The 14,640-nt window shown below is 43.7% G+C and overlaps 2 protein-coding genes across 2 annotated transcripts in view; one reads left to right on the forward strand and one right to left on the reverse strand.

Moving 5' to 3' along the window:
- Nucleotides 1-2,153, forward strand: part of GDAP1L1 (ganglioside induced differentiation associated protein 1-like 1) — a gene marked incomplete at its 5' end in the record, with an annotated part of 3,834 nt that extends 1,681 nt beyond the window's left edge. Inside the window, one exon of the mRNA XM_009697921.1 lies at nucleotides 1,638-2,153. Within this exon, the coding sequence (XP_009696223.1) occupies nucleotides 1,638-1,981 (344 nt within the window). The remainder of the gene's footprint in view (nucleotides 1-1,637) is intronic.
- Nucleotides 2,154-13,270: 11,117 nt separating this feature from the next.
- On the reverse strand, nucleotides 13,271-13,913 carry FITM2 (fat storage-inducing transmembrane protein 2; the record flags this gene model as incomplete). Its single annotated transcript, XM_009697922.1, has 2 exons — nucleotides 13,271-13,802; nucleotides 13,842-13,913. Coding segments are annotated over 2 exons (604 nt in total), but the record flags the coding sequence as incomplete, so codon positions are not given.
- Nucleotides 13,914-14,640: the final 727 nt, after the last annotated feature.

A 14,640-nucleotide genomic window follows, 5' to 3' on the forward strand; every position in this document is an offset into this window, starting at 1 on the left:
GGCCCGACGCGCAGCGGTGCGGTCAGGGCAGGGTGGGCAGGATGAGGGTGGTAGATGCTGCAGGAGCACAGGGTGACCCCTTGCCACGGGGACCCCGCTCGGCTAGTACAGGCTGGTCCGAGCTGGGGCTGCTGTGGATGCAAAGGGGATGAATTGCCTTTGCCCATGCTTCTGCCCCACCATGGTCCTGGGAAGGGGGGCAAGGGGCTGGGGCACCCCACAGCTGGGTCCAGACTTCAGCAATGGGTGCAAACCCAGAGCCAGGAGGGGTAGGGCCAGATCACAGCTCTCTCCCAGAGTCGCCATCCTCACCTGTGCTTTCTCCTTCACCCACAGCCACAGCCATGCCTGGGAGCAAGGCAGCCACCTCAGCCCCGCTTCCCTTACCTCTGGGCCAAAGCATCCTCAGGGTCCCTGCAGCACCCGGGAGGCTCTGGCTGCAGCAGCCCCACAATTAGTCACTGAAAACATTTATTGACTAATTAGGCACAGCCAATCTGTCCACTTGGGCTGTACCTCTAGCAGGATTAGGCAGGCTGCCAAGCGGCTACAAATGAGGGCTGCTAATTACCAGTAATTCCCCCGGCCTGGCCCTGCAGCACCAGTGCCTGCACAGGGGTGCGATAAAGGTGCCTTTCCCTCCTTCCCTGATATAACAGCCATAGGACAGCAGAAGAGCCCCAAAATTAAGGATTTGATGCAAAGCTGGGGCCTGAGGCTGGATGGGACCAGGTTTTATGTGCCTTCTGTTCTTCCTTACCTGTACCTCCCTTCATCTCTCTCGCCTCCATCCCAGCCCTGCTCTTCAGCATTGAAAGGGTATCAGGGAAGTGCTTAACACTACCCTGGCCTGAGCCCGCTTCTTCCAGCCTAACAACAGCTTGGTTTATTTCTGGATATCTCTCTGGTGAGGTTATTTCCAGGGTCACCCATTACCAAGGGCCATCAATACTTTGGTGTCTTTCTTCATGCCCCACATTCACACTGAGCTCTGCCTGCCCCAAAAATCTGGCTCTCGGCACAGACGTGCTGCCAGTTTTGGTGTCCTGGAGCAGGGTCTCCGGTGCAGGAGAGGGGACAGAGGCAGAACCTCCCTGACAGCGCACAGGGAGAGCAGCCAGGCCAGGCCAGCAAATGGTTTTGATTCCTGAGGATTTCTCACATCCCTAAAATAGGAGAAGTTAACATGACACCCCTGAAACAGCTCGCAGTGCAGCCAAGGACAAGCACTGCTGCTCTCCCCAGGCGCTAACACAGCATTAGGGGTTACTGCACCGCATCTTCCTTCAAGGGGGGGGCAGGGACCTTTTCCAGGGACCTCCTGGGTACAGGAGGATGCCATCTCCTCCTGTTCTTGACATGGGAGAGAGTCAGCAGAACCATTTTGCAGACAGTGATTTGTATCTTCACGTGGGCTATAAATGATCATCCTATATTCCCAGCTTTTTGGACCCACGTATGCTCCATCACATAGCCTGGCAGATGGGGTCTGATCTCTTGGGACATTGGAGAGCTGAGGAAAAACACCCCAGGTCTAATGCAAATACTTCTGCCTTTGTGGATCTTTCGAGCAAGCTTTTAGGAGCCCACCCAAGGGTCTCTTCTTACTGTACTGGCTCTGTCGCTTCTCTTTCCAGGGCAGAAGTGTGAACTTTGGCTCTGCGGATGTGTCTTTACTTTGGCCGATGTCTTGTTAGGAGCCACCCTGCACCGCCTCAAGTTTCTGGGACTCTCTAAGAAATACTGGGAAGATGGCAGCAGACCTAACTTACAGTCCTTCTTCGAAAGGATACAAAAACGCTTCGCCTTCAGGAAAGTTTTGGGAGATATACATACCACGCTTCTCTCTGCAGTGGTACCCAATGCCTTCAGGCTGGTCAAGCGGAAACCTCCCTCCTTCTTCGGAGCCTCCTTCCTGATGGGATCTCTTGGGGGAATGGGATATTTTGCTTATTGGTACTTAAAGAAAAAATACATCTAGTGCTGGCTGCTTGGTGTTTAGTTTGGTGTCTCTGTGCTGTGTGAAATTATGATGAAGCCTCAGTAACTGTAATGAAATTTGAAGCAAGGTAATGAATAATTATATTGTTTAATGTAACATTCCATAGTCTAGAAGTAGAAACGTATACTGCAAGGAAATAAGACAACAACAAAAAATGCGTCAACTTGTAAATGCCTTTTTTAGGTTTAAGTATTCAACTCCAGCGAGAGGCTCAGGGGTTCCCGGGCTCAGCCATGCCCACCGGGAAGCGACGCTGCCTCCAGCACCGGCCGGCTCCAGCAGGAGAGAAAGGAATCCCGGGAAGTTTCCCGACACCCAAGTTAACTAATGGGACTTGGATACTTGGTCCTGTACGTTTGTGTTTCCAAATTGTTCACTGGCCACATTTCACACATGCAGGTAGTGGGAACTTTCTCCTTCTAGAAGGAGTTGTGTTGTCGTGCTCAGAGGCTTTCCTGGGAGCAGGGTGCAGTAGCTGGTCACAGTCAAGGTGGATTTGCGTTCTTCAAGTATCCATTTTTAAAATTATTTTCATTAAAAGGAATATTTTTTATTGATCTGCTCTTAGAATGTATCCACTTTCTACGTCTGGTTTTGGTGGGCTTTTTTTTTTAAAAAAGAATTTAATGTCTGTCTTTAACTGCAGCACTTTTTTCCTGAGATAAATCATTTTGACTTCCATCCTGAATTTTGGCACGTGAAGGAGATTATTGTTTTAAGCCTTTGGGCTCTGTTTCTTGAGTTTTCCTTCATGGATTTGCAAAGCATCTTTCACCGACTGAGCATATCTGGACTCTGAAAAAGTACGACCATTTTCAGAACTTTTCAGCACTTTCCTGAAGGCACTTTGGCTTTCTCTTCCATCTGGGGCTCTTTCCTGTCATTTCTTCGCTGTATGTTTTCTTAGAGACACTTTGCACAGAATCACATGGATGACTTTCTTGTGCCTTTTGCATGTTGGAAAGAATAAAGGGCCTCACTGCTACTCATGCTTTGAAAACCGAGATCCTCAATAAACCATATGGGAGGAGTAACCGCTTCACATTTCTAAATGTCTTCAACATCCTTCTAGTCTTATTTCAAAGAATGCCCACGGGCGGAGGGATGCGCAGGTGGTTTGTGCTTTTGCTCATGTGCTGCATTGGTATAAAACTCGCATGGAAGTGATATGTATTCCTCTTCCAAAGCACTCCTTTCTGTAAGTGCTCAGCCTGCTAGGACCTCCTCGGGCTGGTTTTCCAAGCGCTCTGGTGATCCCTCGCGAGTCACGCTGCATCTCTAGGCTCGGGAACGTGTGCCAAGCGTGGCTGAAGTAACACGAATTGCATTGGCCTCCAACTCAAAAATTATCTTTATGTATTTGGAAGCAGTAAGATTTCCCAGGAGCTCTGGTTCTCGATACAACCTGGCAGCCATAGAATTGTGAATATTTAGCAGGAATTACGAGGGATGAGCACATAGCGATTAGACAGTGCAAAACGCACAAATTTATGCTATGCTTGTCACAATTGTGTAGGCTGGTCTGACATACTTCTGGAATACAATGACCTGTGTAGGTGCAAAGGTGCTGGGTTACCCGTGTTACCCCTCAGTGATTAGGGCCACACTTAAAACTGGTGTGTGAGAACCCAAATCCACTGCTTGCACACGCAGACCAGGCGCCTGCAGCTGAGGCTGCCGAGTGAACCATCACAGACACACATTCTCCCAAATACAGCCACATGTTTGCTTCACGGTATCAATAAAACGTTACTTTGCTTCTTTGTGAAGAGGGACGCAAAAGGGTCCCCTGAGGTCATCCCTTTTGCTGAATCCAAAAAATGTAAGAACATAGATGATGACCCATTGCTCACCTGGTCCATTAGCTGACACAAAACTCGCCACTATAAAGATACACTGAGATGAAACCCTTACCGGGATTTCACCCTTTTACCTTTGTCCGTTGTCCTACACACACATTCCCTGGTGATGTCCAAAAGCTGATGAAATGCCCGTGCCAGGTGTAGAAAGGAATATTAACGGGGGTACAAGGCCAGGAAACCCAGAGACAAGGAGCGCAAAGACTCACGCAGTTCCCAGCATTTCAGCCCAAGAACGAGGCAGAAGGAAGCTGCTTAGCAAGACTGCTGCTCGTTACTTTGCTTCTCTCTCTTTTTTTTTTTTTTCCCCCAACCAAAGAATAAATTTAAAATCATGGAGCAAATCAGAACTCTAAACACTGGAGAAAATAGATGTTTGTTTTGTTTTGGAGCACACTGTTAAAATGCAACTATTACAAGGAAGCCAGACAGAGCCAGCAGCTGGAACAAGGCGTGGGTCAGTTCAGCCCAACACGTGAGAGCTGTCACTCGTGTCGCTTCGTGGGCTGTTGGGAAGCCACGGGTGCTGTAGTGATCAGTTTTGTACAGGTTCTCAGCTAGGAAGAGTCACTAAAAAGCCTTTGCTTTGGACCAAATTAAAAAAAAAAAAAAAGCAAAAATGAGTGAAGATCGTGCCACTCCCTGTCGCTGAGCCTTGTTTCCCTGCCGTGGTAATGAAAAAATACCAGGACTTTGCTCTGGGGAAAAGCAATCTGCAAGAGTGACAAAAGACAATTACTGTGACAGGCAGAGGCTGGATTGATGTTCAAGACCACGCTGAAAGGAGCGGGGAGATTAATGTCACCACCCCGACTGATCCAGATTAGCGAGTTAATATGAGCAGCCCTGCGGTGATTACAGGCTGTCACCATAAAAAGTTGCTTTTGCTCTAGCTGATCAGAACCTAATCAGACTTTTTCAGCTCCAGTTCCATTTAAGAGGGCAGACCACTGCACTACATGGCCATCAGCTGGGCACTGGCCCGATGTTCGCTGCCCCAGACGCTTTCTGTACACAAAAATAGGAAAGTGATAGCAAAAATCTGTTTTCTCACTCCAGGACTTTATGCTTTGCTCTCAGCAAGGCATAAGGTAACAGAAGCATTCAAGGGGTAAGGCTGGAAGGTGAGGCACCTCAGAGATGCTATTTGGAGCAAATGTCTGCTCTGGGATACCTTAGAATTTGCTGCTGAGCAATTCCGTAGCAACTGCTGTCACTGAAGCACTGGTTTGGCTGCAGTAGGCAACGAGGGAATGGCTTGCGCTGTGTCTTGCACCAAATATTTCTGTGTACCTGACCTGACCCTAGTTAGGGTCCTTCTTAGGCTTTACCCTATATGTACTCTTTACCCTATATGTACTCTTTACCCAAGCAAATTTTTATCCCTCAAAATCTCTGTGTTTTAGAGGCAAACGTGCTTTTAGGCATCTCAGGGCCTCAAGACCTGTATCTGTGCTGAAATGCAGAACTTTTAATTATCAGATGGAAGAAAATCTGGGGCTACTTGTCAAGTCCAAGCCCTTCCGAGCACCTCTGAGATGGAGCTTCGTGACACTGGACGAGCTCACAAGGAGCCGTCGCTCCCTCCTCCCTCCCAAGCCTCCTGTTTAATGGGCTCCCAAATGGTCAGATTTGTAGAACTACAGCTTCTGAAATCTTTTTACTCCTATGGGTTTTGCTCAAAAAACTCAATTATGAAAACTGAAAATGTACATGTCAGTCTTGCAGCTGGCTGGCAGCCTTCTCCTGTGCTTGTCAAGGGATGGAGAAGACCTCCGCATGCAGAATTAAAGGATTTCAAAACCAAGCTTGCCAAAGGACAGGGAACACACCACAGAGCTTGTCTGTCACAGGTTGCCAAAGAAATGGAGATCAAGGGCTGCCTAAGAACACCTCATGACCATCTCATGGTCCTCGCAGAAATTAATTGCTGAGTCTTGCTCTGTTTCTGAATGAAAAGAACATCCTTATCACCCAACTGCAATTTCAGTATCCTGGCTAAGGAGGAAAGGGGGATGGTGTAAGAGCCGCTCCTTCAAGTAAGGGGAAACTCTCTTTCTGCTGTGAAAATAAACGAAGCACTTCCCCACCTGAGAACAGCAAACAGAAAACATTAAAGCTCATGAAAATATTTAACACCAGGCTACATTTTGTGGCATTCACTGCCATCACCAAGATCAAAGCCAAGCATCCAGACTGCATCCACAATGCAGGCAATGACATCAACTAAACCTCTCAGGTTCCCGAGAGATATATGGAATTAAAATAATATGGGATAATATGACAATAGTATTTTAAGAGGGCCAGGGATAAGACAAAATATGATAATATGGGATTAAAAACTAAATAACCAAAGAGCCAGGAAACAATGTACAACCTAAGAGCTAACTACTGTAACTCCACAACTGCAGTTGTCTGTAGCATAGCCGAGGACAAGAGGGTAATTCCACATCTGTTCACGCTATCAGCAAAGTTGCTCTTACTACACAAGCCTCTAGAAAAGCCACTTCTGCCTTGGTGGGACAGAATAAAGTCCCCAGCCCACCTTCAGCAGGCTGTGCCCAGCCAAAAGTTCAAACTCACAGGTATGAATGGGAATGAAAACATCTGCATAAGTATTTTGTGAACAGGGACAGATTTTGTATCCCTAAAGGATTTCCTAAAGCACGGCCTCAGTGATAAATCAGAGAGGTTTCAGACCAAGCTGTTTCCAATATTGAATCTAAGGCTTTAAGCAGCAGCGAAAACACACTGAAACTTGTATTCTCAGATAAAGTGCATTCAAGACAAATAAGTTTCCTATTTTTCCCCCTAATGCCGATTTCCAAAATGTGCCCAAATGACATCTTTACTATCATTGTCTTTCACTCTGCGTTTTACCTGCTTTCCTCTGAAGGATAAACAGAGAGAAAACAGTCTGCTTTAAAGGCCTCACAGTGAAAGAAAGAATACCACATATGCCATAAATAATTTAGATGAGCAATTGCTTTGTCAGAACACAGATGTCTGTCACTGCAGCTGCAGCGAAGGCAGGCAGAGGCTGCGGACTGCAGTAACCTGTGTGCTGCAGGCCAAGGCTCGACCTGCAGACAGCAGCTGCCGTTGCCCAAGCAGATTATTTCTATTTCCACATGACTTTGATGCTGAAGAGCATTGATAAGCAAAGCGTCAACCTCCACCCACTCCTCAGGAGCTCACAGTAGTTTTCCCTTCCTTTTTGTCTTTCTCCTCTGCATAACGATCCACTTTCAGTTCCAGCCAGGGATGTGTGACCATTTTCAGAGTCATTTCTGTTGTCAGGAGCCCATGGGTTGCGAAGCTCTGCATCGGTGGACAACACAGCATCTCCCGTTTCCAACCTCTGAGAGAGAACTGCTAAGAAAGGAAGGAGATAGTCTTGTTAAAAAGCTCTTAACTAACAGCACAGATCAATGACAACTCAGAAGGCATTTCTTTAAAAATAACACCGTCCATCCCCCTACTTTCACTGCCTCCTGTCTCAGCCCTTTCCTACCAGCACCTCATCTCTCCCGCGACCTAAATCTTTTTTAGCTCCAGGAGAGTTATCCAAATAAAGCTACTTTGCAATCAGAACAGAGTGTAACCAGGTTTGAGGGTGCTTTATAATGCTGCAGGCACTTCTTGACATAGAACTGAGTATTCTGCATAGTTAAGCGCTGTTTTGCACATGCTCTTTACATCACAAGGTCATGTCACTCCACTGCAAGCCTCCTGGAACACTCTTCTATTTTTGCTTACCAAAAGCTATTTCTTTCCATTCCATGTCCTTGGAGCCAACCACTACAGAACAGTAATAGGGAGAATTCTTGGCCACAAGCAAAAAAAAAAAAACCAAACAAAAAACAAAACCCGAAAACAAGAAGAAAAAAACCAAACCAAACCCAAAAAACACCCTGGCATAATTTTTTCTCTTAACTTCTAAATCATGACAATCAACAGGGGGAGAAAAAAAATCTTAAAAAACTCAAACCTCTATCACTCCCATTCTTCTAAAAACCAGATCAGTCAGGTCAGGCTACGGCAAAGCTGGAGCAACAGTGCGCAGTGCTGGGAAGAGCTGTGGTCTAGAATGACACTATACCAAGCACATATTAAATCCGTGCTCGCTTCCATCATCTGCAAAAGACAGAGGGCAGACCCCGAGTGCCATTCCAAATCACCACAATTCTGCTAGGTTTGTGTGCAGCAATTCACCTATTTGGATGTAAGGCTAATAGGCTTTGTGGGCTTAGTGTCATCTTTATTTTCAATTAATTTTGCATGGCGTCCTCCATCACAGGCAACTATTTTGAGCCACAACCTCTTTAGCTGAATTTTCTCCAGCAATGAGTCACGATGTTAAGCCTGTCACTGATACGGTCACACCGTGTGTAACCCCTCGGCACTGCTCTTCTCCCCAGTCCCCGAGAGATGGGGAAGGCTCCGCAGAACAGAGGCAACGCAGGAATTAGGGAAGACATTTCAGAAGAGAGCTCACATTTACATTGAGGACATGCTTATTTATCTCTCTGTCATCAACCATGTTTCTCACAGATTAAATGCATTAAATTATATGACCGAGGGAATACACAACATAAAACTGTAAAATGTACCCAGACTGGACATGGAAAAAGGCTTCAGAGATGTGAGAAAAAATAATCATCATTTGTATTTAGTTTTGTTCCATGCTTTCCTTTCTTCAGCCTTACACCACTGGGCAGATACACAGTACAAGTGCAGATCTACCGCTGTGTGCATTGTCAGGCAAAGCACAATTGAGAAAGGCTATTTTTCCGAGTACTGCTTTCCCTTGATATTCAACAATCCTGAAAGGCTGGTAAAGCTCTTCACCTGCTGCTTATTTTCTGTGCCCTATTTTAGTTCCAAAGCTTTACAGAGAAGTTATCCAGCTTGTTACAAGGCACATGCCATTACCTGTGTTATGTGATGGACGGAGGGTAGTTTAAAAGTAATCTTTCAGACTAAATACTACTACGTAACTGCCTGAAATTTCAGAGACTGCACACAATCCCAATAGTCATTTCCATTTCTGCTTTTCCAGCTTGTAACCTCTATGTTACCATTGTATACTGTGTTTAAGCACTAAGGTACCCTTCCCACGTTCAAATTAATTATTTCCTACTAAAAACCTGGGTGAAAATACTCTTTACAGAAATGCAGTGCTTCCTCCCCAAGAAAAGGACAAAGCTAACTCTACTAATGCACCAAGCACCATTGTCACTTCTGTTTCCTTCCATGATTTCAAGCACATCAGGTGTAGCACTGCTTCAATAAATTAAGCGTGCGTTTTTCTCCAGGTAAACAGCATTATAGCTCCTTTTAACAATGGTTAATTACGAGTTCAGAGTCACAAAAGCCTTTTTTGCTAGTATTACTTCCTTTCATCTTGAGCTTTGGCAAAACACTTAAAAGAATGGAAGACAAAATATATATAAAGCACTCATCCAGCTGAGGTAAAGAGCATTTATTACTAATCTGCACTCCAGGAGGCGAGATGAAGCTATGAAAAGAAATAATCCCATGAAACAGGTTTCTGAGAGAACAGAGATAAACACAGGCTGATCAAAGGCAAAGAGCTGGAAAAGGCTGATTGCAGAGAAGCTGCAGGGATCTACTTTAAGCTACAGTCAAAAAAAGAGGTATTATTTCACTAAGAAAAGTGACCATAGACTTGTGTTCACAACTAAAGCCTGATTTTCCAAAACATTTAGTATATCACAGCAGCCTCTACAGTTTTTTCCATTAAAGTGCACTATAGGGCATAACTGGGTGTTTCTCACTTTTTCATGGATTGCCATGCATCAAATAGAAAACAGGATTCTTTCTTTGCAGCCGCTCCATAACCTAAGTTTCAGTACAAACAAATAAATTGGCAAAGCAAGAAATACCATTTAGCACTAGTGAAGCATTCACGGAACAAATTTGCTTCGAACAAAGATTTTGCAGAAGGAGCAAACCCCGGTTTCAGACACGTTGAAAGTCTGAACCGTTCAGATAGCTCTTATGAAAGATCTAAACTTTCCTGTTTGCCTGATCTCGCCTCCAGTGATGCAAACATTTGAAAGAGTCCCAGGTAAGTGAAGAGTGAAATGAATCCTAACCCAGTTCATCTTCCCACCACGTTCTAGCTGAGACTTCCTTCCTTGCTGGCCCCAGCAGAGGGAAATGTTTAAGTTACCAAGACCAAGAACTGCCTCAGCCACACCAGTCCGGCCAAATGCTGCTTTTGTGAAAGTACTGTGAAACAGAGCCCACAAAACAACCTAGACAAACACAGGGAATGAAAAATTAGCAAACGTATGTTGAAATAAGTAATATGCTAGTAAAATGTTGGAAACAAAAATTCCCTAGATAATTCTACAGACACAGAAAGACAGCTCTGCAGGAATGAGAGGAATACTTTAATGCAGAAAAGAAAAAAAAATATCAAGAGTTTCTTGTGATTACAGTTGCTGTCTTTTGCAATTCACTACCAGATATGAAAATTTATCTTTAAAATGCTACACTTTTTTAAAAAAAAACTTGAAACAAATTAATAATACCTGTTGACAGCTGATTTGTGCCTTTGGCACAGGAGATCAAATCCAGCTACTCACAGCACTGCTTCTCTTTGGCTGCAAATCTGTTGTAGAGAGGCCGCATTTTTATTTTAACGATAAAAGTGTATTTGGGAGAGGGAAGGAAATCAGATAAAGGTGATGGCAAATATGTGAAAAGAAAGTTTGCAACCTTTAGTTTCCAGTTAGAGTGCAAGGAAGCAAAGACTTACTCTGAAAGAGTCAAAAAGTGTGAAGAACAGGTCTGGAGCACAGGGGAACTTTCTAAACTGACAGTTGGCTCGGTCTCAGGGTACTAAGAAGACATGTGCACCAAGATTTCCAAACTCATAAGCAGTATTACAGCCCACGGGAATTTTCCCATACATTTCAATGGCTTTCACTTTGCTACAACAAGCAATTATCCATGTCTACAAAATGAACTGCCTGGTGTAACAGGCACACATTAGGACACTTGCTTTTGTCAGGCATGGCTTTTTTTGGGGGGGTGGGGGGGTGGGTTGGTTTGTTTGTTGTTTGTTTTTTTTTCTTTTCATACTCTGTACTTTTGAGAACCTGTGCTATATTAACCCATTCAAATACTGCAGAATTATCAATGTCAGTTTGACCACACATCTCAGTAGCCACAAAAATACCGGGAGGCTGGATCATTCAGGGAAGTGAAGAGCAGCAGTAGTATCTCTACAGACATCAGAAACAGATTCTCAAGAACACAAACACTGGTAAAGTTTTCAAGTCTTTTTCTTTCATTGTTTAAATAAAAGTTTTGAGAACCACCATATCCCATATTACTTCCATAATAAAAAGTTTGTATGACACTGGTTAGAAGTGGACAGAAACATTGCACAAAACACTTGTGAAACTGAACATAATTTCAGAAAGTCAGTTGGTTTAACTAAATAGCATTTCCTGTTCCAAGGCCTTGTTTATATAGCAAAGTTATATAAAGATAACCTAAATCAGAAACTTAACGAAATTAATCAGAAAGCCTCCTGGGTATATAATCCTTTTTCATGGTGAAAGTGGCTTGCGGTCTAGCTTAACTCTATTGGGAGCAGGCTTACATTACATCAAAAGAACGTCTGCAAATGAATTTGCATTGTTTAAACAAACCTAGTTAAACCCAATATGAGTTAATCAGTGCAAATTTTCCAAAGAGTCAGCTTGAAAGGCATTTTAATACAAAAACAAAAGGAGGAGCTTGACAGAAAATACATAACCTCCCGGAATAGCTTCTTTCTGAAAGATGATTTGTACTTTCTCAGGACACACAACTACTCCCAGTTGCCACTGAATTCAGTGGAAATTCAGGTGAATTCACCTGTCCACAGAGGCAGACCACAAGTGTGGAATTAACACTGCTGTATTTATTGCAAATGCTACCGCTCTCTTGCTAGAAGAGAGCTGTTAAGATAGCAAAAAGAAATGTGCCAAGATTAGACTACGGTGCATCATACCCTGTATTCAGTAAAATAATCACCTTGGAGTCAAACGCAACAGGCAAATCAAGCCTGCTCTCAGATTAGCAGACACCATCAACAGCCTTGCCCATAGACCTTTTTGGCTGTCTTGCTCATCACTACAATTGTCAAACACATTTTCTGCAATTGCCTCATAAATAAGTCTTTATAAAATAATAAAAAGCTTTTCAAGATAAAAACTATGCTAAATGTCTGATTGATATGATGAGTAAACCCATCCCACTTCACACTTATTCAGATATCATAGTAGTGTTTTATTCAGTACCGGGTTTCCAGCCACATCAAAAGCAGCCACAGCTCTATGTGCAATCAAAATTAAGTAGCTTATTGATATTGCTGGATAAGCAAGAATAAATATTGCTTCAAGCACACTGCTTTGCAGCTCTTAGGATAAACAATGTGTTTCATTCACTACCAAGCAGACTATTTGGGAAATAGCAGGTTAAGCTAACTTGTTTGTAACACCAGGATTTCCTTGTTCTTCTAGAAGAAACATACCACAAAGTACTACTTGTTGCAAAGTGTGCAACTTAGAAGATTTAAAAAAATTAAAAACCCAATTCTCATATTAGACTTTTTAGTAAAATTGGAAGGAGTTTGGGTTTTTTCTGTCAAGAATAAAACGACAAAATATTATTACAGATACTTCACCTAAGGAGAAAGTTAAGGCTTGTTTTTCAAGAGTTTCCTTCTCAAAGGCAGGCATGAATTTAAAGTCACAGTCTGCTTAAGACATTACAGCTCAGATTTACTCTCTTTGTTGCAGAAGGTGCAGACAGCTCAGAAGCATTTGTGGCAAGTTAGTGTATTAATACTTGATAACAGGACATGTTCTAGTTTCACAACAGAGCTATATACTGCTCTAACGAGTATTGATATTTTTGCAACCTTTGGCAGCACTGTTATTATTAGAGCTTTCTCAAAAGGCAATACAAATAGGAGTAATAAAAAACCAGAAGTATGAGGTTTGGACCATCCACAATATTTTGACATAAATCAAAAAGAAAGAGGGAGATTTAATTTGAGATCAGTCAAGCTCTTAAAGACCAAAGGCCTCTGTCAGCCTTGGATCTGCTCCTCCATTTATTACTATGAGAAACACATCCAACTTCTGATTTTTCTGCTGAGAATGCCTGTCAGCAGCTCCTAAACAAGAGCAGACCTCTTCCAATACCAATTTTTTTTTTTCTCCCAAGGAAGAGAGAATTTTTTTCCTCCCACCTGCCAGCCATCGGCTAGTACAGATCTGGTTTCCTCCAACCCATCACCTTGTTCCTCACAGTGGAAATACTGTAACCATTCCTTCTACTCCAGTACTGAAAGCAAAATCAAAAATATTTTAAACTTCTTTTATCTGCTGTAACTGTATTTCTTTGAACTCAAAGGTACATTTGGAAGAGGTAGTCCAGGAGAAAAGGGTTTCAAGTACCAAAATCTGTATGTCCCGTACCAAGCTGACAGACCTATCAGCACACCGAAAAGCTTTTGACTGAAGTCATGGAAATACACAGCAGTACAGAGAAACATGAACACCCAGATCATGGTGAGAAAACACAAGGAAACAAAGAGGACGTTGATCACAACACGCAGCTTAGAGTTCTGGTCTACGGACAAGCCTTCCAGCACAGCCACTTCCTCCACAATCATCAGAGCACAGTATGAGAGCAGAAAACAGTGCCCTGAGATATCAAAACCATTCCAGATCCCGTTGTCCTGGTGGCACTCCTGCTTGGTGGCATACAGCCGGTGAGGCTCGCTGAGTTTACCCGAGGTAGAGCACGTGCCGGTGAGATTCTCAATATACATGAAGAGTCTGGTACAGACGTACCAGACAGCGGTGCCCACTAGCAGTGTACTGAGACGCCGCAGCACCATCAAAATGCTCTTCGTGGAACCATACAGGAACTTGCTCTTGGCAAACTGGTAGGTGGTCACTGCGATGAAGGGTAGCAGAAGCCAGAACGTCCATGCCCAAGCCACCTTCACAAAATATCTGCCAGAGAAAAGTCAAAAGAGAAACACGTGTGTGTGAAACTTCACAGGAGCTGGGCTAAGTGGTGGTGCTTGAAGAAGTAGGTTTTGAAGGTCAGTGTTCAGAACCATTTAAATTAGACACTTGTGCCCTCCCCTCGAAGTAAAGCATAGCTAAAATCTTAACCCTTTCCCCACTATTTCTCTCAGGCCCAACACCTGAGTACTTCCTCAATCAGGTACTTTAACAGTTTCCCAGACAGCATTCCCTTGGACCTAGAGCCCTTGTTCAGACTTGCAGCTCAGTTTTGCAATCACTTTTACCCTACAAACCCGCTCAACTCTGCCCTACTCAGAGTGCAGCTGCAAAGATCATATTTTTAGTTTGCCACCCTGACCATAGTAACCCTTTCTCTGACTCTCTTCCTCCATCTCAATTATCTTTGCTTTCAAAGCCCTTCACAACCTCAACCTCTTAATACTAAATAAGATAGTCAGAAGTGCTGACTTTTCCCTAATTAACCCATGAAGCTTTTCCCCCATCACCACCTAAAATAAATGAAGCAGCACAACGTGTTCGTTCCTTTGCTGTCCCTCCAGTTGATGAGAGCTTTCTTTTGGCATACACAAATCCCTTCATCTCTAAAATCACTCTCTGCCTTGAAAATTTTTGCTGTGATGCCTATGAAATCTTGAAAACCAGCTCATGACATGCCGATATCCTGTTTAGCAGGAGACAGTATTGCATA

The sequence above is a fragment of the Cariama cristata genome, unplaced genomic scaffold (assembly GCF_000690535.1).
Source record: "Cariama cristata isolate BGI_N322 unplaced genomic scaffold, ASM69053v1 scaffold25673, whole genome shotgun sequence".
NCBI classification, from domain to species: domain Eukaryota; kingdom Metazoa; phylum Chordata; class Aves; order Cariamiformes; family Cariamidae; genus Cariama; species Cariama cristata.